This window comes from Anguilla anguilla, chromosome 16, assembly GCF_013347855.1.
Source record: "Anguilla anguilla isolate fAngAng1 chromosome 16, fAngAng1.pri, whole genome shotgun sequence".
NCBI classification, from domain to species: domain Eukaryota; kingdom Metazoa; phylum Chordata; class Actinopteri; order Anguilliformes; family Anguillidae; genus Anguilla; species Anguilla anguilla.
Genome location: NC_049216.1, coordinates 3,905,859 through 3,932,321, shown reverse-complemented (window position 1 = coordinate 3,932,321; position 26,463 = coordinate 3,905,859). Strand labels below are relative to the sequence as shown.

The following is a 26,463-nucleotide window of genomic DNA, read 5'->3' as shown; positions in this document are numbered from 1 at the left end:
GTAATATACGCGTGAATAATCACAGCGCACACAATAGCCAAATTTCATACTTAAGCACGTTGGATGGGCAAATATTAGCATTAGGAACATACATTATATCACAAGTCACAATGTTTTAAAGAAATACTATTCGAACAATAAAATAAAAATATTAGTGAGGTATTTATAAATGTTCACTTCGTTACTTTTCCTTTAATACGGTATTTTTCAGCGCGCGTTATTGCGCGCAATATATATTTGTTTACATGTGAAGTCCCATTGAAAAATATATTTTATAAAACGATTTAATGACGAACTGTCCACGAACAGCAGTACCCACATTAATATATGAAATTAATCAATCCAGAGATGTTTTCAGTCACTTTTGCAAGCCATCTAAGTATGCAATATGAAACTGCCAGGGTTTATTAAATGCTATGCTATCCAATTCAATTCAATAACAAAGTTCGTTTTTGCAAAGCCGTGACAAATAATACATTGTATAATAATAATAATAATAATAATAATACTTCCTTTGTATTTCATTTAGTTCAGTGTTCACCATAATCTGAACTAAACAACATTTCTTCTTGCTGAATGTAAATTAAATGCATGGGGCTGACATGGTGGCACCATGTTTAATATATGAATTTTCTATTCCACAATCATACTTCTCTGTAAAAATGTATTTTTAAATAGTAACAGTCTTTATATATTTCTTATGAATGCTTCACATGCAAGCCAACAAAGCTATATTTTCTGAAACATGCAACACAATCTGCATGTGGGCTCAAAAAACTGTTAAATTAAGAGGTTAAAACATTGTTTATATTATTGCTTGCCTCAGAAGTACAAATCAACCCATGTTTACCGATTCCATTTTCCTTCAAAGTATTCTTTTTAAGACTTATAATAAAATGTAGTGATACAACAACATTTCATTTTCTCTCAGGAAGCCCTTAAACAGAAATACAACATGCTGTGGAAGGTCCTCATTTCAAATTCTGAGTATCTGCTGAAAACTATTAAAATGAGTAATGCCGAATAATATGAAAACTTGCTGTAACCATGGCAGTTAGTGACCGGAGAGCCTTAAAAAGGCTTGAAATGTCCGCATTGTACACAGGCGGTTTTTTGGTTGAAATATTGTTTCTGTTCCTTCATGGAAGCAGGACAGCACTGCTTGCATGCAAACCTTTGGCAGGTACTGTAGCAGAAAGCGCAACAGTACGCTGGTGTCCATACAGAAAAGTCAACTTGTCAAAACTGTGGTGACACGAAAGATTTTAAAAAAAGGTCTTTCCAATCAGCACTGACATGTGAGAGCTTCCTCTGGAATCACTTGCAGAGTTTCGTACACAACTGATCAAGAGGGTTGAATTACTTCAAATTCAGTTCAAATATGTACTCAGGAGAGCAGCACAGTGGTGTATGGACCCTGATTCACAAGAGCCTCACAAGACATTGGCGAAGGATTAGCCCCGGGCCAGCTGGTCAAACACAGCTAGCCAAATGGCCTGCTGGAGGTGACATTTTCTAATGTCATGCTCTTGGAAGGAGAAATAGCCAGCTGCTTGCCCCATCTTGCTACTGCTTGTTTTCCTAATCAGGTTTAAGAAGACAGTCAACTGCATCTCACACTCCGATGAGTTAAGCAGATTCAGCATGACTTAACCCTTTATGGCGTAAGATCACAAATATGTAATTAAAATGTTGCAATGCAGTTCTAGAATACTGACTTAGAATTTTGTAAAAACATTCCAAAAAACCTACTCTTCAAAAGGTTTAAGGGCCAATTCCGATTGAGGGAGGATTTTTAGATTAAAATGTAGATTTTCTAAAGGTAGACCAGGTGGGAGGTAAGGAGATTAACCCAATTAATAAGTGGGTTAATTTGTCTCCAATCTTTCTGATTCTTCTACATATTATATAATCCTATAAAATACCCATAGTCATTTTCAATGGAAAATATTATGTCATGCTGCTATTAGGGGCATAACAGAACCAATAATGGCATTATATTACCAAACATGCAAATCTTGTGATTTGGCTATTTCATTAACAACACCAATATGTACAATTCAGAGCAAATATGTAAAATAAAAAATAAACATTAACCTTGCACACCGCAATAAAGTAATGCACGACTCAAATGGCATTTTAATCACATACAGCTTGTTTCATTAACATTTCAGAAATAGAACAGAAAAGACTGGATCTTGCTCCAAGCTACATAACATGAATGTGTCACATGACAGCTCCAGGGGAATACAAAATCATACGTCAAGAAACAGCTGGCAATGACCATTACCGTGCCACCAGTGAAATGATTTGGATTTTAGAGATGCGTGTTGGTGGAAATCAGTCCTCATTTCTTTTTCCTATACACCAAATTCTAAAAAAAGGGGGATATGTCACGTAAAAGCCATTACGCGAGTCTCTGAAAACAGTAGAAGAAGAGCAGAGAGACTGTTTGAAGGTTGTATGTGACATTTCAGCACGCTTTGTCCTTTGAAAATACAAGAGGAATAAAACATGGAAGCCTCCGCTTTCATGTTCTTGCCTCTGCTCTCTGTGGAACACGGCCCCTTTCTCAAAGTCCGGCGAGTGTAAACCTGGACTTTCGCCCCCACAAAAAAAATACACTGGCCACAGTAAGTCAGGCGTCAGCCACATGCATTACATCACTTATGGACAGGAGAACTGTCTAAAATCTTTGGTTATATTATGTTCAGAATTGGAAAGTGCATTCTATTATTTTCCTTTTTTTTTTACAGCCTGACCACAAGTTTGCGTTTAGACTTTTGCAATGCCCTGGACATTTTTTTTTCTTCTTTCGTTTATTTACTTTATAATTCCTTTTCTGTTCTCCACCAATTTGGATTGCAAATGCAGGCTCTTCCAATCCTTGCAATACACTGAAATGCATAGGAAATACATCTGGTGTACTAGGATTAGACACAAGAAATAACTGTAACTCTGTCCTCTCTCTCTCTCTTTTTGCCTGAACTAGCCTGTCTTTCTTTAACTGCTTTTATTCAGCACAAAAGATGCAGCAATTAGGCTCTCCGGCGCTGCTCTGCCAGGCGCCAGAAAGCTAAAAATGCTTTTCTAAGGCTATATTTAAGTAGGCTACATTGAGGAGTGCCATCTTCTAAGTTTACCAACGCAGTTACAAATGACATGGTCGCACACATATGCAGACACTCTGGAAGCACAAGACTAACAGAAGAAGCAGCTTTGGCCTGTCATAAACTATCACTTGCCGGGGTAGCCAACTGTGGGACATGGGTAACCTAATCCATCAGGCAACTGTTAGCCCCCTACTGGGAATAAACAAAGCCTGGATTCAGCTGGTAAGACAACAGGTGTAGGCCAGTTCTGCCTCCCTTCCCCAAAGTCCTAAGTCTGCACACCGGCTTTACGATCATGTCTGTGCGGGGACTGGGGAATTATCTGCGTTTAGATTGCCGCGACGATAACAAGGTCATGCCTACGTCGTTTTGTTATGATGACCGCGTTAATAACACTTTTTAGAGCCATGGGTACAAATTCCAAAAACCCGTGAGCTATAAATAAAATATCAAAGTCGCCTACCTCCTAAAATATCAAAGTAACCTTTGGTAAAGCGTGGTCACCCTTTTTATTTATAGCGAGGCTGGCACGACGAAAGCAGGTCAATGCTTTGAAACGATCGTCGGGGATGTGTAAGTTATTATATCAAGTTGCAATTGTAATAGAGTCAATATCTGCTATAAGCTTGCTATTACCCGATTGTTAGATAGGAACACCACATGCTAAAGATCGAAACAGTAGCCTACACCATAGTGGTTAAAGAACCGATGTTGCGCATATTGGGCTGCCGGTTTAGCTAATTCCCAGATTAGTCGAGTCATTCCTTCAGTAGCCTAACTATCCAGATGCATGCGTAAATTGATGTGTAAATGTGAGCTGTATAAATTGCTCTAATCTAGATGATGGTGGCTTCTAAGAAAACGAATAATGGTAAGGGATATGATGTTTTAACATTAAAGCTAACCGTGAGGTGGCTTACTGCAAACAAAATGAAATTCTAAAATAGACCTGGCCTGGCCTACTGGTGCTGGAGGAGAGCCAAATCTGTTCCATCTCTACAAAGACTGAAATACTGAAAATATTGATATGTGACATTACATGTAGACCTACGCGATACCCTCGCTCAGTTTATCATGTCACCATATACCGAAGCGACCATATATACCAAAGTGACATAACCTGATGCAGGCCTATGCCAGATGGACATGCCAACAGACACCTCATACCAACATGCAATTGCCTTTATAACGTGTGGCGACGCCCACTGACACACAGCACCCGTTTCACCTGTTGTCATCAATCTTTTGAGGTAAGCACTGCGCGGTGTCACGGTTACAGCAAGCTAATGACTTTTTTTTTTCCAGCACGTGTTTGGATGAGCGTCTCTGGGCTCGTTTACCGTAGCCTGTTCTTTCAGTACAAAAACGCTCTCGGTAGCTTTTGGGCGCCCTCTGCTGTCGAGGAAGTGTACTGCGTCACAACACTCCTGGCGCACGATCGCGTGCAAACCTAATTTTAAAAACTAGTTCTGTAGGAAGAACGTATGCCTGAAGCGAGTGCCGCAACGCTTTGGCACATTATATCTAATAAATGGCTACTTTGAAGTCCCTGGACTACATTGTGGAAATGAGGATGGAATAAATTAGGAATATTCCTGTAGATGTATTTAATGCCCATATGCACACTGATACACTCAGGGTTCAAATTACGGGGGGTTTGGGGGGGGTCTGACCCCACTAATTAAGACTTGCCCCCCCCCCCCCCCCCCCCCAAATTAGGTAAAAACAAAAGGTTGGGGATAAAAAATGTTTCCCTCTTATTGCTCGTATAAATGTGGACGGGGTGTGACCGCCTGTGCTGCAGAGGCTGTTGGGAAGGCTCTAAATGTCTGGTTGCAGTGTAAAGCTTGCATTTATGAATGGTTTCTCCACCATGACGACTACTAACAGTGAGGAAACAGCAACAGTTTCACCACCTTTAACACAAAATGCTCCATCTCTGACAGAGTAAAAAAAAAAAAAAAGATTTATGGGGGGATTGGGGGGGTCTGACCCCCCTATTTAAGACTTGGACCCCCCCAAAAGAGGTAAAAACAACAGGTCAGGGGAGTCGATTCATTTATATATCCTTCTTACTTTTAATTGTGAATATTACAATATATATCACATCAGTGGCGTCACTAGACACCAACCCTAGTGACGCCACTGATGGGAAATATATTGTAATATTTACGATTACAGGTAAAAAGGATATATAAATGAATCGACTCCCCTGACCTGTTGTTTTTACCTCTTTTGGGGGGGTCCAAGTCTTAAATAGGGGGGTCAGACCCCCCCAATCCCCCCATAAATCTTTTTTTTTTTTTTTACTCTGTCAGAGATGGAGCATTTTGTGTTAAAGGTGGTGAAACTGTTGCTGTTTCCTCACTGTTAGTAGTCGTCATGGTGGAGAAACCATTCATAAATGCAAGCTTTACACTGCACTGCAACCAGACATTTAGAGCCTTCCCAACAGCCTCTGCAGCACAGGCGGTCACACCCCGTCCACATTTATACGAGCAATAAGAGGGAAACATTTTTTATCCCCACTATAAATATGAAATTTATAATCTGCTGCTGGTCACATGTCTAATCATTCTGCAAGCTGATTGGTTTACAGCCGGGGGGTGTCGCTCCATATCCTGAAGTTGTGTTTCAGTGACCCAGCAGTCTACCATGAAGTTGCCCTCTCCCACCTCTCCATAGAAGTGCCCAGATTCACATGAAATTTAGCAAATATTTGCATATTTACTGTTAGCGTATGGAGGGTTTAATCCGATCAGTGTTTCTTCCCATTTTAAATCAACGACAGTCAATTTATATAATGATCCCCTATCAACCAGACAATGTGCTACGGGTGTCTGACAGATAGTACTGCATCTCATGGGTGCTTTTTTTCTGGTAACTTCCTGGAAAAGTCCCAAAAGTTTCCATGGGAAGTTAGGCTGAGCAATTTAGGAAATTTAGCCAAATGTGTATATTAAATGTTAGCAAACAGTGAATAATTATGTATTCCAAATCATATTTATCTAAAAAAAACAGGAAACACAATCTCCAGGGGTTGAAGGGTTAAAGCATAAGTGGAATAAAGGTTGAAAGGTTCCAACCCTCTCTGATGTGAAATCATGCAGTAAATGGTTTTGTTATCTTCCAGTCATCGGTTTTTGCATAGAAGGTTTGACACCTGGAGGTGTTGAAAAGCACTGTGTGTTGGGGTCCTGAATGGTGTTCCTAGTGGTCATGCTGGCAGCGAAAAGGAACGGAGATAGAAAGTGAGCTGGCAATATTGGAAGGGGGAGGGGGGGGGGGGGGTTAGGGTGACTGCCAGAGAGGCGATAGGGGCCATGTCAAAAGTATTCATGTTCATTCTGTACATGCCACTCTTCTACAGCCAAACCCATCCAAGTCCTTTGGCCCAACACGACAGGAAACATGATGACATGTTCTACAACTATACCCTGTGGGCTGAGGTCTACATCAGTGTTTCTCAACCCTGGTCCTGGGGACCCACTGCCCTGCATGTTTTAGATCAGGCATCAGCAACTCACGGTCCTCGAGGGCCGAGAACTGCTGGTTTTCCACCCTCCCTTTGCCTGTGAGTCAGGTGTGAAGACAGTCTGGCCAATCAGTAGCAAAGAAAAGAAAACCAGGGCTGGATTTGGATTCGAGGGCTAGAGTTGATGATCCCTGTTTTAGATGTCTCCCAGCCCCAACACACCTGATTCAAATGAATGGGTTGTCATCAAGCCTGATAACGACCCATTCATTTGAATCAGGTGTGTTGGAGCAGGGAGACATCTAAAACATGCAGGGCAGTGGGTCCCCAGGACCAGGGTTGAGAAACACTGGTCTACATCACAAGGAGCATTTAATAGTCCACTGCCAATATCCAATATTAAACACTGTGTATGTTACATGCGCTATTCAGCAATGAATTGCACAGTCACTGAAATGTGATGACTACAGCCCAATTCAATATTAGTCTCAAACATTGGTGAATTTGACTGGTACAGATCTGGTACAACTTAGATATCGTTTCCAGACCTGAGTCAAATACGTATTTGATTTGGATTCAAATACTTTTCTATGCTTTACTGATCTTGTCTGGTGTATTGGAACCAATGAAATACTCTCAAAAACTGCAAACCCCGCCTTCTGGTCATATTGGCAGGCTCAATTACACCAGGCAAGATCAATAGAGCACAGAAAAGTATTTGAATCCAAAACAAAAATATGTTTTTGACCCAGGCCTGATCGTTTCCCATTCCCCCAACTAACAGTGTGATAAGTGATGTGCAATCCTACCCTCTCTGGTCCCACTATCTCACACATTTTAACCACACTGTCTATAGGATTTCATACTCATACCTCAGATCAGATTCCACCAATCCTACTCATTGTTCCCTGAATGGGTTTACTCCTAAATGAGTTCCTCCGAATAATCTTCGCTCTCATAAACTCACTTGCGCACAATCAGTTTGTTCATTATGCCATTGTTTACCTCCTCTGCTTTCTTCAGCAACTTCACTGATGCTGATTGATGATGATTTCAGATCTCAGACACAGTGATCTGAATCACCATGGTGATTTCAGATCTCTAGGATCAGAATCATCAGATTCGCTGCACAAGGAGAATACACCAAGACAACGTTAGGTACAAGACACATCACCCACCTGCTGAATTGTGACAGGATTATACACTTCTAACTGTTAGGTTTACTGAATAAAGTGAAAAGCTTTTCATAAAAGGAATGATGCCAACACAGACAATCAACTTCCCCCTGTCTGCTTACATGGTCTCCTTCTATTATTCAATCTTCGTCATCAGGTGAAAGACTGTCTTCAGAGTCAAGCTGTGGAGGAAAGGGCAGGGAGATTGTGTGTGCTTTTTAAGAACATGCAATTAGAATGTGGCCCAGATCGTTGGAAATACACTAATCTCAGCCACCTCAACGATATGTTACTATACGTGTATGTTAGAAATTGTTTTAAAACACTTCACATAGTTTCGACTTTATGCTGCTTTATTTGTATTCAGTGCAGAATTTTACTAAAATGACTGGCACTTTATAGATTTTGCATAGCCTTATATGCTGAAGCGCGATAGTGCGTTTGGCGCCTTGTTTGTGTAATTAACTGATCTCTGGATCTGTGCATGCGGAGATCCAGCCCACAGGGGCGCGTCCTCTTCCACAGAAGATATTTTACGAAGTCCAACCGTGACGCCATTTTAAGAGGAGCTGCACAGTGTGTGGGTACGGCAGGTACCTCGGTCATGCTCAAACAGTTTGTGTTTTGGGTACAGTGGTAGAAGAAAATCAGCCATGTCTGTGGAGGGAACGCCGGATCAGGTGAGTGCGTGTGGTGTTTTATGAGAGACACTGAGATAGATCTGCGTTTTAAGTAGACTAACGTTGAAGTTAGCTAAATCTTGCCGTACTTTGGAAACACTAGCTAGCTTGTCGCTAGCCAGGTTTAGACTCACCGTATATTAGCCTGCTAAGCTAGCTGGCAGGCTAATTGAACACACATGCTTAATAAAAACTCCATCTCGTAGCTAGCTGTCGATGTAAAATGATATAACGTTAACACTTATTGATCGCTAGCTATAGCTACGTTGTATATATTGTTAGAGTTAAATGTAGCTAAACGGTGAAACAATACCGCGTTAAGACCGATTAAAGCGGAATACAACATTGTTTAGTACTAGTACCCGGCTTGCTAACGATGATGGCTAGCACTGCTAGTAGCATAATATTCACCGATAGCTAGCTAACGCAAGTTAATAACGGATTATCCGTCCTGGATTGATGTTGCTAAACTCGTTTGGATATTAATATTTCTATTAATACAATAATTTTAGATACCGTTTGGTAATCGTGGAAGCTTTCTGGTTACCGGCTCCCAGGTCGTGAGAAAAATGGCGGCTTCTTGGCTGCTAGCTGCTAGGCTAGTTTATTAAAACCAGCGGCAGGATTCCTTAAGCTAGCGCTGGGCCGCGGAGAGTTTGCTCAAGTATTGATATATCGCTAGTTTCCGCTGCACTGCGCCTAACTATTGGCCCTAAGGTAACGTGGTATTTGGTTATCCAAGTTAACCTGCTACATCGGTACAAAAATGTAATTCATAATATAATCGGCACAATTTTAATGTAAGTGGACGTTGATGTTGGGCTCTGGGATATCTCGTTTGTATCCGGTAACGTTAGTTTGGCTGAGGCAGGTAGGGCTGATTGTGATTGTGGCCAGTCTTCCACATTTTACGCGTCCGTGTATCCCCCGGATACCCAAGCCGGCAGCGTGGCTCTCTCCCGCCTTTGTCCGGCCATACTCCCGTGTGGCAGTGGCTTATTAATTGGCGTCGTAGCATCAACAAACCCGCATGCATGCTGACAAAAACGTGTAACAACCCGTTATATAAATGCAGTTGAATCGGGTCAGTTTTCTCAACGTTGATTTTCTTTTATTCACCAAAGTTGGAATTTGCTTCCTAGCTGACTCTGGATCCACCGCAACCGAACCTGCTTGTTTACATTTGCTAGTCACTAGCTATCTGTGTAGTCAGCTATTGGCTTGATGACAAAAATGGCTGGGTTACAAGTTTAGCCCTTTCACGTGTTTACAGTATAAGGGCAGCGTACAAATAGGCCTAGCCATATTTAGTTGCTTCCATATAACTAACTATCAAGATGGGTGACATGATTAATTCATTCTTTGTGCTTTTAAGGTAATTTTAATATGGAATTAGATAGCATTTTAGTTTTTATAGCATGTGGTCAGTAGCTGTGATTGTGTATATATATATATATGTAGTGCATTTTCTCATGTTCGTTGCATCTTTCAGGCTGCAGAGTACATCCCAGAGAAGGTGAAGAAGGCCGAGAAGAAGCTGGAAGAGAACCCTTATGACCTTGACGCTTGGAGCATTCTGATTCGAGAAGCACAGGTTTAGTGATGCAGGATTGCATTTTCTTCTAACTGGGGTAATGGGTCGGGTATCTTAACAACGGCAACGACAACAACCCAAAAAAAAAAAATTTAAAGCCTCTGGTTTTGCGAATCACGTGCATATCATGAAAACCTTTTACTTTCTAGAACCAACCTATAGACAAAGCGAGGAAGACTTACGAGCGACTTGTCGCCCAGTTCCCAAGTTCTGGCAGATTCTGGAAGCTATACATTGAAGCCGAGGTTAATGAGTATTTTACTTTCATTGCTTACGCAAATGACACAAGTGCATGGGTGTGTGTGTAATTCTTTCAGTATCAGCAATGTGAAATTCACACTACTTGGCAAATGATAAATGTGGTTTTCAAGCAAACTGTGTGTGAGAGAGAGAGAGACACACAGAAGTGAAATTTAACCCATTTCTTTTCCAGCAGCAAATTGGTAATGATCCAGGGGTTATGGCCATCTTATCATTTTTTACATTATACAGGGGTCAAAGTGCACATTGTTGCATGTTGGTCTGCAACGGCATTAAAACTATTTTAATGGTATTGGAGTGGTTTAGCCTTTTATTCACTTGTCGTGTCAATTTATTGCCTCCTGTGTCATTTCTTTGAGGTCTTTTTATTTTTATTTAAAAAAAATATTTTTTTACTCATGAAAGACAGTCTTCAGTTTTGGTGCTACACCTCAGTTATAGATCAGTTAGGGCGTTTGTTTACAGTGCCCTTCCTGCAAACACTTTTGCAGCATACACGCCTGGAACGTTTATTTTTAAACCGAGCGTTCTTTGGTTTGCTTTGATGCTCCTTTCCCCTCCCATCCCCCCTCCCCCCCCATGTGTGCTGTAATGGATTCTACCCAAGTATGTGGCTACATTAGCAGTGTGTGTAGCACAATGCAGAGAAAATGACACGCTTGCTTTGCAAACCCTTTTCTATAGATATAAGCTGAGCAGACAGCCATTTTTTTTCCCTTTTTTCCTTTTCCTAAATAATTTTATCAGTAGCGAGCAAATGCAGTCCCATATCCCTTTTTTTTTTTCTTCCTAATTTTGTGTCACTGACCGTAAACCCCAGGTTACCTCGTTTGCCGCTGGTACCTCGTGCGTGGAGCCCTGCAGGTGAGGTGTGCGTTACTCCCGTGCTCTCCCCTGTGAGCCAGCCCCTGCTCCGCACGGTCCCAACCTCACGCCCCTGCCCCCTGCTCCGCACGGTCCCAACCTCACACCCCTGCTCCGCACGGTCCCAACCTCACGCCCCTGCCCCCTGCTCCGCACGGTCCCAACCTCACGCCCCTGCTCCGCACAGTCCCAACCTCACGCCCCTGCTCCGCACAGTCCCAACCTCACGCCCCTGCCCCCTGCTCCGCACAGTCGCAACCTCACGCCCCTGCCCCCTCCTCCGCACAGTCCCAACCTCACGCCCCTGCCCCCTGCTCCGCACAGTCCCAACCTCACGCCCCTGCCCCGCACAGTCCCAACCTCACGCCCCTGCCCCGCACAGTCCCAACCTCACGCCCCTGCTCCGCACGGTCCCAACCTCACGCCCCTGGCCCCTGCTCCGCACAGTCCCAACCTCACGCCCCTGCCCCCTGCTCCGCACAGAACCCCACCTCACGCCCCTGCTCTGCACAGTCCCAACCTCACACCCCTGCTCCGCACAGTCCCAACCTCACGCCCCTGCCCCCTGCTCCGCACAGTCCCAACCTCACGCCCCTGCCCCCTCCTCCGCACAGTCCCAACCTCACGCCCCTGCCCCCTGCTCTGCACAGTCCCAACCTCACGCCCCCGCCCCCTGCTCCGCACAGTCCCAACCTCACGCCCCCGCCCCCTGCTCCGCACAGTCCCAACCTCACGCCCCCGCCCCCTGCTCCGCACAGTCCCAACCTCACACCCCTGCTCTGCAGTCCCAAGCTCACGCCTCCACCGGAGGGGTAGTGCTGATCGGAGGAGAGGCATGCCTCGCTGAGGGCGGCTGGGAGTTTGCAGAAGGCCTGGACAGTGAGTGACAGTGGGAGGAGCCAGTTCAGCGGTTACCTGAGTCACCCTGGCTGGCTGAAATTGGCCACGCCCCTGGCAGGGAAAGCCAATTGTCTCCTACCACCTGTGGACAACAATCATGGTTAGATACGCTTTCAAAAGTCTTTTGCTCGTTACAATGTCTTAAGAGTTTCCGTCAACTGGTGAAGTGTTGCTAAAAGCTTGTTTGACACCGATATTGCAGCACGCTTTGTACATGGCAAACTAGTACACTCATTCATGAAACAATTTACTTGACAGTGTATTTTTATTTATTTATTTTTTTAAGTATTATTTGTTTTTTTTAAGCTGCCCATCCCTAGCTGCAGTGTAACATTTTGTATTAGTTGTATGTTTATTTGGTTACATTCAACTTGTATTTAAATTTAATTGTAGGTAGTTGCCGTCCCTAAGCCCTCCCCCGTCCATATCTTTATGCTCCGCACATCCACAAAATCCTTGTCCCGCTTCACTAAAACAAAAAATGTACAAAAACATACAAGCGTCAGCCACATAGTATTAAACTTATTACATGGGTAATTTGTATTCACAAGTTAAAACCTCTGTTTGTAATGGTACAAGTGTAGTTTCAGCATTCAGAAAACTTTAACCGCCCTTACAGTCGTGTCAACATACAGACTTTCCATACAAACTAATGGAACATGACTTGATTTTCATACGGTTGTGATTGATCCATTGGATGCTCATTAAGTGCATACGTTTGCTTTTAGTGCCAGGTTAATGAGACAAACTGCTTGCTGCATTTTTTTTGTAGCTATTTGTAGCTGTAGCTATACAGTTAGAGCTTGATCTGTTGCTTCCTAGCACCACGTTATTGCTGCCAAACTGTTATTTTTAGCTGTAAGCTTGTTACTCCTTTCACCAAAATGTCTAAATTTTATTTCATTTCATATAGTTTATTTGGTAGGGACAATGCAAGTTAACATAGTACCACTTCAGCTCCTTACAAACAAGTTGATGTAACTGTTTTTTGGCGCTTCCATAAAAGTTAAGCCATTTTATAGTGCCAACCGGCTAACTAGCTACTAATTTGGTTCATTTGTCATAAGCCTATGAACTTTAGAGAGAAAAAATAAAATACAAAGTACAACACACTATGCTAGCGATCATGTATTGCCTGCAAAGTTGGTTAAGAAGTGCCAGAGATTGACTAAATCACTTCCCTGGGGTCTGTCCATTAGTTTGGAGTTGTCATGTTAGTGTAATTGTGATGCAATACAAACATAGCTTATTTGGTATAATGCACTAAAATCTGAACTGGAAGTGTATACATGTCGATTATACTCTGACCAGTAGATACAAAAACACCTTATGGTCCGATCCACGTACATGCTTCCACCACTGTGTTATGTTTGATCAAAACTGGAGTGCTCCACTTGAATTGTTTACATCTTGACTTGGAATTCGGTTTTTCCTGTTTTATATTCTCGTCTTAGCTGTGGATAACACGTTTAAAGTGAAACTTTATCCAGTGTTAAATGATATAATTCAGCCCACCCCTCAGATTGAGCTATGATCCAGTAATTGTTATGATCAAGTGGTATTACTTTACATTTGTGAAATTCTGAATGGACGTTTTAAAACAATCCGACAAGCATTACCTGTATTGTGCAGTTAGGAATAGGGTGTATTATCATGTGATAAATTGCACTGCACTGTGCTTGAATTGCAGCCAGGTGGCTAGTTGGCAGGGGGCTGTACTGTTTGTATAAAAAGATCTGCTAATGTTGATTTCCTATATTGAGAACTATTTACTATTTAATTGCTTTTTGAAAGAAAAAAAAAAATCAATCTGGTGATTCATTTTTATTTAGACATTTTTCTGCCAAAGCATTTTATTGACGCGCAATTCGTTTGCACTTTTACTGAAAGCACTATTAGACTGGGGTCACAATAGGGGCAAATATCATTCTTATGAAATATTGTTCACATTGCCATTTATTTACAGTTGATATAATCGGATAATGTTTGTCCAAAATACATAGTTCTATCCTAAGCTGAGGCTAATTGGCAAAGTGCAAGGAATTGAGTTCTGCCAAGTTTCCCATAGCAACTTACTAGCGTTCCTTTTCATTTTTTAAGTTTAGTTCCCATGGTTCATTTAAATTGAAGCTCACTTTTTACTCTCAAATGTAATGTGGGTTATGAATAAATTATGTATAATGAATATTTAAAATCTGTGTTGAGTTTGCTTCTTAAAACCAATTGAGTCTGTCTGGAAAAAGTTGGTAAGTATTTCTTTAGGGGAAAAACATTTACTGATTAGCCTGGTGCGTCCAGTCTGTCCTGGTTGGGTTGTTGTACTTTTCACTCTGTGCTCCATGCATACACGGCTATTGATTGGCCCAGGTATGTCACATGGCTTTATGCCAGTGTGTTGTTTATGTGGAAAGAAAAACCTTTTTGCTCAAGTTGTTTGAACAAAAAGCTTTGCACAATATTACAAAATATACTTTTGTATCCAAAAGGTTGCTCTTGTACCCTTGAGCAAGGTTCTTAACCTGCATTGCTTCAGTGTATATCCAGCTGTATAAATGGACACTGTGTAAAAATGCATTAAAAAAAAAAAGGTTGTGCTAGGCTGCTGAATGCCTGTAGTGTTATGTAAAAACACTCCACATAAGGTTTTCAGCTAAAGTGGGACACTGAGTCCAAGAGACATTCTAGTGTAGGTTGACTGATCCTTTTATTCCAGAACACTTGATTATACTGTGCAATTTTTATTTATATTTGAGCATTTTTATTGCATTTATTGTAGTCTGATTTGGAATGGCCCATGTCAATTGTAAGGCAGCTTCACTGCGGCCAAATCTCCCCCAGATCAGATTTTGATGGCACAGAGTTGTGCGCACGTCCTCGACATGCGTACAGCCGGTCATGCATTTCTTTAACTCTGCAAGTCTGTATGAGAGAACGCAGGCTCCTGACTGAACAGAGGAGGCGCTGGTGAGCAGCCAGACAGGGAATGTCCAGTTTTTGTGAAGATTTGGCTTTGCGTGTCACTCCGTGGGGGCTTGTGATGTAGCCAGCCCCGGCCAGGTCAGTTCCACACAGCAGGGTAACACATTTGCACCGAGAACCAGTTCTTCAGCTGGACCGTAAAGCCGGTAGTGGATTGGGCTTGTAGTGTACATTTTCGGCTATGAGCCAATCATGACAAGGCCTCACTGCTAATGAATTAATGTTCCTCGGAAGATAAAATATCTTTGTGCACTAAGCTGTTGACTGACTAGGAGAAATAAGTGTTGCAGTTCTAAATTAGTCAAGCTCAGCACAGTTAGATGTGACAGTTGTGAACGTTTGGTGTTTTTGGTCTATTTGTGAACATGCGCTGGCTTGTACAATATGTAACAACACCCTGTGGCTCCAGTTCTGTTCTGATGATTAGGGTGGAGTATTTTTTTGGAATATATATAGCAGTACATGGAGCATCCAGTAAATATTTCAACTACTTTTTGAAAGATTATTCTAAATTCTATTGTGTGTTTTGGGACTCTATATTTGGTCAGTAGACCCAACCATAATAAACATTTGCATTGTAATCGTGTTGGTGAAGAACAATTCTGTCTTGGTGCACCTGAAGTCTGTCGCATGTGGATGTAGAAATTGAGTCTGGGAGCAGGATGAAAGCAGTTGTTTTTGCTTCGTGAATTCCTCTGAAGTTCGGTTCTTGGCGTGTTGCAGATGTGCAAGGATTACCTTCTACGCACATCTTGTGGTTTGTTAGAACAATGGTCAAGCTTTGATCAATCTCGTGCACCTTCGAAGAGTAAGCCTAAATTTTTTTATGTCGCTGTTTCAATGGTCCATACCAAGCTACAGTGGTGAAAAAAAACTGCCGTTTGTACATACGAGCAGCCGCCGCACGCCAGCTTTGCACATTGTCCTCGCTGTGGTGCCTGGGCACCGGCGGAGCGCGCAGCCCTGGGGCCTTCAAGGGCCGTGCTTGGGCCGCTTAGGGGTTCCAAGCGGGCCCCTTTGTTGCGGTGCCAACTAGGCAGTGAAAACCAATGCACTGAGCGCACCTCGCAGCTATGGAGCGCACTTAATGAACGCTCGCCCCCAATACACTCGCATACACGTGCAGCACACCATATCCTGCTTTAATTGTTCACGTCCCCTCCTCTCTTACCGGGTATGGAGACCTGTTCAGGTGGAGTACGGGACCCGCGGATACATCTTAAGCACGACTAATGTACTCTTAACCCCCCCTTAACCCCCCTTGGCTCTGGGAACTGTGCCTCGTTCCCACCCCCGCCCCCCCCCCCCCCCCCCCTTCCTTTCCATTTATTTTATTTTTGTGATTGTACTCTGCTTCCGACCTACAGGGAAGCCCACGGCGAGTCACGACTACACAATAAAGTGTTTCTTGACCAATGCTGTACTTTGCATTTCTTGCATCTTGCCTTTTCTTCTTCTTCTTCTTGCCGTACGGGTCCCACTGCACAGTGGCAGCTCGAAGCGTTTCTGTCGACACCGTCCCGCTCACGCTAAGCAAATGCCTTTGTCTGTTTCGGAAGTCCCCTTCACCCTGAATCCTCCCCCACAGTAGTGCGGTTGCACACTTGAGTTTCGAGTGTCGGCCCGCAGTCTGCATGACATCACATCACATCTTAGTACGAGAGATCTGGATTCGTTTCGAAGGCTGTTGAAACGCCCTTCAGATAACTCACGAGCGGCCGGGCCTCTCGAACGCGCGAGAGACGAGAGCGTATTCCCGCCAACCCCCGAGGGACCGCTGGCTGAGTGTCTCTTCGCCGTGAATGCGGGAGACGGAAACGCTGGCGACCGACGAGCCTGCGTCACAGTACCATTGAGACTAATTATGTGTCAAAAGATGCTTCACGAGTACTTCTGTCTGCGTTTCGTCTTGAATGTAAAGTATCAGACTTTTTTTTTTTTTTTTTTTCCTTCTCTTCTGGCTATGCAAAGACGCATACGTGAATGTCAAATTCAGAAGGTCTTGCTGTGCACGTCAGCACGCCATGGTTTTGTATGTGCGATTGTGTAGTCTGAAAGTTCCTTACCGAAGCGTGCGTTGCTTTTTGAAGACAATCTTTGTGTTAATTAGGGGTCCATGCTGTGAAGCTGCTGGAACCCTATTGTTTTTAAGATTATTATTTTTTATTTATTAACTTTTTTTTCCTCCCATTTCACCTCAACTATGAGTGGAATGACCCAGGATCCATCATACTTGGTAGCCTTGTTTGGCACAGATTGAACACCTGGTGGCGCTATAGTGCTTGAGACAGAGCCCCGCTCACACTCCCCGTTTGCCCTAATCGCAAAATTCGGTGTACGGGTGCAGGTCTCTCTCCACATGAGACACAAATTTGCGTCCCAAGGACCCGAAGTCCATAATATTGACTTTTCTGCCATTTTGAATTTTTGGAAAGCACTTAAAATGCTTCTACAAAAATGGACCAAGTTTGATGAAATGAGGTATTGTGCCTGATCTTGCATACCTTTATGCAGGTTTTATTTTTCCAGTGTTTATCTCAAAATATGGCCAAATGACGGTCCAATTAACTTTCAGTGGGCGTGGCTTGTCACAAAAATGCTAATCATTCCATAACCATATGACAAAAAATTATGAAACTTGATATGTGCATTAACAGTTAAATGAAGAATCCAGCTTGAAGTTTGAATCCAATCCAACCACATGGCGGCGCTATAGAGGTCAATGTTTTTTTAAAAATAATCTCATTTGCTTAAAATCACTATTCCATTGCAAACTTGCTACAATGACAAAAGCCCTCATTAGGAATGTAGGTATGTGCTTTATGGGTTGGCGCCATATTGAACTGGCCACCATTTAAAATTATATTTACTCTTTACTTTTCTCAGTTCTTTTAATCCCCTGGCCGATTCTTATGCAACTTGGTGTTTTGCACGAGAGTACCAACCAATAATGCAGTGCCAAATTTGGTGGTGATTAGACATTTGGTAGTGCTGTAAGAGTCAGTTGAATTAGCAATTATTAAAGAATATTTCAATTCCTGCAGCATTTGATGTGGACACTTGAAATCTATATATGTCGCTTCTCACAAAGAACAACTTTGCCTCTAAGAACCATAAGACCAACTTGTTGGATTTTCTGCCATTTTGAGTTTTCTGAAAACACTTGACTACTTAAAAGGTTGCTGTCCACCATCATAGTCTCTGCCCAATGTTGCTGATGCTGCTTGGACGCTGGGACTGCTGCTTGCAGCTATATTGAATTTTTTTCCCTAACATTTAATGTTTTTAAGGTGTTCTTTTTTTATTTTAGCAGTACTGTTGACAGTTAATGGAGAATTCAGAAACTGCTGGCTTTGGTTTGGTTCACCACTAGCATTGATATGAGGGTGACTTCACTCAGGATTTGTCTGAATTATTAATAATGCTGTTTGAGTATTTTGCACCGTCATTGTATGAGTAGTTTAGGCACAACTGAAGAAATACTGACTAATGTTGACAACTGAAGGAACACTGACTCCAGTATAAGAAAAACTAAAGGAACGCTGAGTAGCATTGGCAAAACTGAAGGAACAGACTAATGTAGACAATGTAGACCAATGTAAACAAAACTGAAGGAGCACTGACTAATGGTGGTAAAACTGAAGGAACACTGACTAGTGTAGGTAAAACAAAACTGAAGGAACACTGACTCTAAGCAAAAATGGAAGAACACTAGCTAATGCAAGAAAAACTGAACAATGACTAACATAGACAAAAGTGAAAGAACAATAATTAATGTAGGTGAACCTGAAGGAACATTGACTAATTTAGGTACGACAGAAGGAACACTGACTAATGTAAGCAAAACTAGTAACCCTCGTAGTAACACTAATGTAGATGAAACTGAAGGAACACTGACTTCCTTAAAACCACCCTACCTCCAACAGGCCTGTCCCTCACTGTACGGCTTCTGTTACAGTCGAATAACGACAGTCCGGTCTTGAACCCTGAACCACGGCACCCAGCTGTACTTCTTCCACAAACAGTCTACCAACTGACCCCAGTGGGGAGGGGGCTACTTAAGGGCAAAACCACCAAGATCCATTGTGGAGTATTGGCTAACGTTGATATGCTAGCTGTACAAATATGAAGCGGTTTCTTACAGATAAAAGCCCAAGATTATTTAGGTCTATAAATGTATATTAAGGGGGGTACGTTTCAGTGTAGAGTACAGTGCAGTACACAGCACAGCATACAAATGTAGTGTGCAGCCACAGGTGTGAATAACGGTGAAGCCACACTGCACGCAGCTCCGCCGCCTAGCGCCGCTCCCGCATCCCGCAATCGGCCGCTAGTGGGCGTGTCACCTATTTTTTGACAGACAGTTGTGTTCGTTAAACGTTGACCGGGTTTAATGTCGTGTTTCAAGTTATCATTGTCCAGTCTGAATAAAAAATATTTTTATAGTAACCTAGCTCTGAAAGATATTAGTCAGCTGCCTAGCCTAGTGAGTAACAATCACGGATAACAACAAAATTTTTTTGCTAATTAGCTCATTATCTGGTTAGCTAGCTAGGTGGCTGGTAGAAACTATCACGAACAACTAGCAACTAATACATGATATTATACAATACATAGTCCACGTTTCTCTCAACATACATGCGATACAGCAATTACCAGTGAGTCCTCCATTATGGAACTATAGAACTAAAATTTGAAAAGGGGGACAATTTACTTGATGGATTTTTAGATCAAATCTGATTGGTTACCGCGACACACGTCTCATTTAAAACTAGAAGAGTGCACTCAGTAGAGTGCAGATCTCCGCCAGGCGTTCCAAACTGAAGCAGTTGTTGATCACTTGCGGCCCCTAGCGGCCAGTTAGCAGTTTGGACAACAATGATAGAAATTAATTCAAATAAAATACTTGTCATTGATCGATTTGCAAAATATTCAAGAGTTCAGGTCATTGGCCTGCTGTCAGCATGCACAACAAATATTAGCCTGATCGGCCCAGTAGTATGCGAGATTAGCTGCGGACAGAGACACAAACACACACACACACACACACAAACACACGGGACCAAACACATGATCCCCTCCAGGCTCTGCCTGGCGGAGATAATTAATGTAGGCGCCAGGCGGTGCCGTGTACAGTTTGGCTTCACCGTAACGGTGTGCGGCGGCGCGGCGAGAGGTGGCAAGGCTGCGGTGGAGATGGCAAAAATTCAACTTTGACCCCCTCGCCGCGTCGTGGTAACCAATCTGATTTGATCTAATGATCCGTCAAGTAAATTGTCCCTATTTTTTTTCTAATTTTAGTTCCACATTCTATCGTTCCACAATGGAGGACCTAACTTGTAATTTCTGTATCGGGTTTCTCAACTTAATAAAATCTCGTACAGAGACAATGATAAGAGGAACGCAGCGTGGAGAAAAGTCTCTGAAATTGTCGGTGGCTCTGTAATGTAGTTATCGCCGTTAGCTACTATCACTGTCCAGTCTGAATAAAAATCATTTTGCAGTAACCTAGCACTGAAAAATGTTAAGCTGCCTAGCTAGGCTAACTAATGTCTAGCTATAGTGAGTAACAACAAACAAACAAAAATCTTCCTAAAGTATTAGTTGCTAGTTGTTCGTTTCTACCAGCCACCTAGCTAGCTAATCAGATACAACTTTGAAGGAATTATCTGGCTAATTAGTCAGACAATGTTTTTGTTGTTACTCACATTGCTAGACATTAAACAGCCTAGCTAGGCAGCTGACTAACATCTTTCATATCGAAGTTACTGCAAAAATGATTTTTATTCAGACTGGACAGTGATAGTAGCTAATGAATATGAAACACGACATTAAACCCGGTCAACATTTAACGAACACAACTGTCTGTCAAAAGTAGGTGACGCCCACAAACAGCTGATATAGTGTGGCTTCACCGTAAGTCTTCACTAAGTGCTGAAGTGAGCAGTTTCACCCGTTTACCTGGACATTGAGAATAACAACCATACGTTTAAGGCAAATTAGCAACTGGCTAACAAAACAGCATTGTTCAGTTAAATAAGTTCAGATGACAATCAAAGTGCTTGTGATTCCTGAGAGGAATTGTCGGTGTTTGTGCATGTATGGTTGCCATTGGTAACTTGATCCAATCATGATTATTTTTCCATGTAATTGAATGAAGGTAGCCAGCTTTCCTAAATAAACACAACTGTCACTTAACTATATTTGGGTGAGGAAAAATAGTAGGGAGGTTCATGCTCAACTCCAAAATGGAAAAACATGAATTGTAAATTACAGAAAACGCAACTAAATTGAACAGTTGGACAGCATACTCAACAATATTTCAGGATTTCAGTACTTTACTGTATTTTTAATGTGCTTGACTGCTGCTCACCCCCAGTCGAAAATGGTAATAAAACGTGCATGTGGCAAATTGTAATGTTAATCGCGCAGATTCACTGTACTGGAAGACTGTAGGTTTTCTTCTTCAGAGAGCTTCACTCATTTAGACTGTGCGGGAATGAGGCCTACAGCGAGCCGATGAGGCACTGAGACCCGTCCCAAGCGTCTGCGGCACTTCCTGCCCGCGGCTTGTCATTTAGACGTGGACACAGATTAAGGGAGTCATTAGACGAGCCCAGCACGAAGCGGGCTAGTGGCCAAATCCCGAAGTCATCTACACTGAGTCGGGTTTCTTGGATACCAGCCAGACTGGGGAGGGGTGGGGAGGGGGAGGGGGAGGGGGAGGGGAGGGGGGGGGAGCGAATATTACTTCAGTCTTCGGTGCATCGCCGGTTCTCATAATTGCATGGAAAAATGAGAGCAGCCGGTGGTGTATTAAATACAGCTCGACTGCTGTAGAATGGCATCTGTGTGTGTGTGTGATGGTTATCATGGACAGTCTGTGCGGTTCTCGATTTCAAAGTAGACGGATCGCTCTCATTGTTACATGAACTAATACATTTCTCAAGCCTGTCATCCAATGCAGTGAGAGACTTTGTCTGAAACTGTATTCTGTTCCTGCTTTCACCTGTTCTGTCCTACATGTCCATTCTTTACTGATATATTCATGATTCCTAATATTTTTGAAGGTTGTATTTTGTGTACTTGTCCCCCCCCCCCCCCTCCCAATTAAGGCAATGGCATTAAAATGTTTTGCATAACACCTGGGACCTGTATCATGAAGCAAGATTACTGATTAAGCTGGAAAATTTAGCTGAGTAAAACCCAGAACCCTCCTGAATCTGGTGCATGGACTGAGGCTATCCCGGGTTTCACTCAGCGCAGTTATCCAGCTAACTCTGTAACCCTGGCTTTGTGATACAGGCCCCTGCTCATAAAATCCTGTTATTGGTGCCAAGTAACCACATTGCAGCAACATCTGCTACTGATTGGGGCTTATGACTTTAACCACTACCTAACCTGACAGCATCAGCATCCAGCAGTAGTATCTCCATTATCCCTGTGTATGTGCATTCTTGTCTGTAGGACTTGATGTATCCCCTGTCTTTCAATCTGTAAATAAAAAGTCCTCTTTTCACACGCTACCAGTGTTCCTCTTTTTGACTGTCCTGTCGTTTCTTCCGTCACCTTTGTCATCAAAGTCGGTATACTGTCGGGACTGCTGCAATTAAAGAGCAATTACTGTAGACTCTTGTGCGCGGTATCGAAGCCACCTTTCTCTGGTTCTAAAAACGCGGAAATATGACTGTCCCACTCGCGCGACACTGCTTCAGCTGAGTAAAGCATAAAGACAGGCCCACATTGTTAACATATGTAATAGACTGCACAGCTGGGTCGCTCTCATCAAACTAGCAGCTGGATTTGTACACGCCACAGAAAACAACGGCGTTAGCATTTGCCTAATTTTGTTTGCCTAATTAGCATTTAGACAATCCAGCTTGCCGCAAGCGTGAAGGAGCACACGGCAGATTTGCGGCTTTGTTTTTTCTCACCAGCACGGCCTTACGGAGCTCCACTCTTAATTCTCGCCAGTAATCTGCATGTGAAACGGGTGTAAATCACTTCGCTCTATTTGGCAGAAAACGCGAGTAACGCAAGTGCCACTGCTCGGTGCTTTATAGTAAAAATCCTCTGACGTCCGCGAGCTCAGCCTGCGTGTTTCGGCCACGGTTTTAAAGGTCGTGCTATTAAACACGTCAGAGTAACTCGACGCAGAGCTCCTGTGCACAAAGGCTACCTCTTGGCACCGCGTATTCAGTGCTGACAGATTGTGTGTTGACCCGCTTAGGAAATGTGTCTGCCTGGTCCACGGCATAGAGTCCTGGTGATATGCTATTCTTAAATAGAAAATCTTAGGACAGTTTTGTGGAAACTGAACGACACAAGGACGTTTTGATATATAATCTTAACATTACTTAGTTGTCTTAGCATTGGAAAGGCCCTCGTTTAAAAGCCTTTTAGGTGCATTTTTATAGTTTTTAACCTTTTGCAGGCACTTAATTATTTTGTGTGCTCGTTCTTTTGTTGATTCTTTTACTTATTTTAATTTGGATTTTTCTATCTTCTCTGTTTTTGTCTTTACTATGATTATATTGATTCATACCAATTTGTTTTATAATGTTTAAAAAAATTAAATAACAATGAAATGATACTGCTACAAATAATAATAAAATTATTCTACTACTCCCACCTACTATTACTACGAATAAAAATAATAATTTGTAAGCGGGTGTATACTCCACTGTGTATTGCTTAGTGTTGAGAACGGTGTTGGATACACCCAGAAAGAGCAGTTTCTCTTCTGCTCTCCATCCTTGGGGTGACTTGGCTGTAGAATGCTCGTTTTGTGGGAGTTCTGGAGCAACGTGAATTGCCGCCCATAAACTGTAAGGTCAGCGTCCAGCCTCTTCTTGCTCCCACACCCTCCCAGCCTCCCTAACGATGGCGTCACCCGCCTCTCACTTCCTGCCAGATGCGAGAGGAGGCGGAGCTCCGTGGGCCTTTTGTGACATCAGAGCCCTGCTCTTTATCAAAGATGGCCCGAGGGCGACCTTAACAATGGCGACGGGGCTCTTAACGTGGGTTGTGACTTAGGCGGCTTCGTCATGTGTTCAAAACCTAGTCTAGGCAGGGTCCTTTTTTCTAATCTAATTTGTACGTAGCCTCTGCTGTAGATCTGGGAGAGGGCAGACGAGCACGTGCTCCTCTGAAGCGCGTTGTGTCAGCCGCTGCTTCTCGTCACTGCAGGGTTCGCAGGTCAGACTCGCGCAGACGTGAGTCAGAGGAAGACGCTATGAGACTCTCGGGACCGACCAGTAGGGGTCGCTGGTGCCAGTTGAAACCTTGTCGTCCCTGGCGACGTTAGAGCCAGCTGCGTCTTGTCTATTTAACACTGGGCAGGAGCACTTTGACATATAATACGTAGAGGGAAATTACTTGCACATTATAGCTGGTGGGTCTGACTAATACACCAGTAGTACTGCCCCTGTTCCTCCTACACCAGTTAATACACTCTACTACTCCTGTTCCTCCTACACCAATAAGGAGACTACTACCCCTGTTCCTCCTACACCAGTAGGAAGACTCTACTACCCCTGTTCCTCCTACACCAGCAAGGAGACTCTACTACCCCTGTTCCTCCTACACCAGTTAGGACATTCTACTACCCCTGTTCCTCCTACACCAGTTAGGACAGTTTGCTACCCCTGTTCCTCCTACACCAGCAAGGAGACTCTACTACCCCTGTTCCTCCTACACCAGTTAGGACAATCTACTACACCTGTTCCTCCTACACCAGCAAGGAGACTCTACTACCCCTGTTCCTCCTACACCAGTTAGGACAATCTACTACCCCTGTTCCTCCTACACAAATAAGGGGACTCGACTACCCCTGTTCCTCCTACACCAGTTAGTACAGCCTACTACCCCTGTTCCTCCTACACCAATAAGGGGACTCTACTACCCCTGTTCCTCCTACACCAGTGAGGAGAATGTACTAAGTGCTTTCACATGTTTGTGAACTTCACTTTCTTGCTTCATCGAAGTTCACTCCCTGAACTTCCTTTCCAGCCTCATGAGCAGTAGTGTGTTATTCTTTCTGTCATCTGTTAGCTACCAGCTGGACCATCAGAAGGTTCCATTAGACCATTTATTAACCTATCTACACAAATTTAAATGCACCATAAAGAATGTAGTGACTGAGGCATGTGTTTGTTTTTCTTGATAGGCCATTGTGTTTGAATAGCTGTTCTTCTGTATTATTGTGGATTTTTGTATATCATGCTGTATATGTTGCATTTTAATATGTTGTGATTTTGTACGGCTGCTACCTTGGCCAGGTCTCTCTTGTAAAAGAGATTTTTGATCTCAATGGGACTTCCTGGTAAAATAAAGGCAAAATAAAAATAAAATAAAATTTTAACAAAAGTGGAATGTTATTTGTTGGGCGTTACACGTACTTTGTAAGAAATGAGCAAAAGAGAACAGTATGTGTGCCTTTCCTTTTATGCTCTGACTGTGTTGCCAACGTTAGCGTGGTGTGAACTTCACTTTGTTGATCTGAGAGGATGTGTGTGAGCGTGTGTGTGTGTGTGTGAGCGAGCGAGCGTGCACATGCATGTCTGTATTGCTCATTATTCAGATTATACAACTGAACACCTTTCCCGACTGAATTAACACCTCATTTGCAATCTGTTCACAGATCAAGGCAAAAAATTATGACAAAGTTGAAAAGGTGAGTGAAGTGCAGCCACGCTGGCGTACCGAACTGCAGACAAACGCGCACGTTTCCCCCGAGACTGACTCCGCCCATCACATTACACTACTGCTACTGAACAGACGCTCTTATCCGAAGCAACATCTGCGTGAGGAACACAAAAGGGCCATATCCCTAACAAGGCACTGAAGGTCTATTTATAATCTAATGTTAGCACCCACCTCCCTCAAAGCCAGTAGGCCCCTCCAGACCTGTCAATCACAGTCAATCAGCCTATCGCTGGTGTCACAGCATGACACGACGCAGTCAGCCAGCGCAATCATTTTAAACGGGGAGAGCTTTGCACTGTCAACTTGATACAGATGAAGACATAACTGCTGAAAATCAGAGGAACAAAAGCAACCTATTTTTGAACATGCAAAATTTGGGTTTGTGTCTGTTGATGTTTAACAGACCGCTGGACTCAAATGTCCTTTCGCTTGGCTCGCATGCAGTTTTTCACCATCGAATGGTGAAAAGTCCCAGCTGTGACCGCCACACCCGATGATGGTTTGTGTTGTTCACCACCTCTATTGTTATTTTTAAGCATAGTGAGAATAATCACCACCAGAGGGCATATAGCCATTTCTTTTTCTTCTTTAATCACGCCTGATGTGGTAGCAAACAACCAGAGGCCGTGTTAGATGCTTCCTGGAACAAACCTCACTGGTATCTATTGGGTGCTGACTAACGTAGCCAATCGGCAGCAAGGTCGTACAGTTCCTA

At 43.0% G+C, this 26,463-nt stretch overlaps 1 protein-coding gene and 1 long non-coding RNA gene across 2 annotated transcripts in view; one reads left to right on the top strand and one right to left on the bottom strand.

The window, feature by feature from the left end:
- Positions 1 to 5,563: 5,563 nt before the first annotated feature.
- LOC118215758 lies at positions 5,564 to 9,027 on the bottom strand. The gene is made up of 4 exons (XR_004762884.1): positions 8,960 to 9,027; positions 7,886 to 7,945; positions 7,594 to 7,713; positions 5,564 to 6,335 (listed from the first exon to the last, which is right to left on the bottom strand). It is a non-coding gene; the product is annotated as an uncharacterized LOC118215758 (long non-coding RNA).
- LOC118215754 (cleavage stimulation factor subunit 3) overlaps positions 8,285 to 26,463 on the top strand; it is a 33,486-nt gene continuing 15,307 nt past the window's right edge. Inside the window, exons 1-4 of the mRNA XM_035396733.1 lie at positions 8,285 to 8,443; positions 9,936 to 10,037; positions 10,187 to 10,282; positions 25,684 to 25,716. Coding sequence (XP_035252624.1) covers positions 8,417 to 8,443; positions 9,936 to 10,037; positions 10,187 to 10,282; positions 25,684 to 25,716 — 258 coding nt within the window. The 5' untranslated portion in view covers positions 8,285 to 8,416. The remainder of the gene's footprint in view (positions 8,444 to 9,935; positions 10,038 to 10,186; positions 10,283 to 25,683; positions 25,717 to 26,463) is intronic.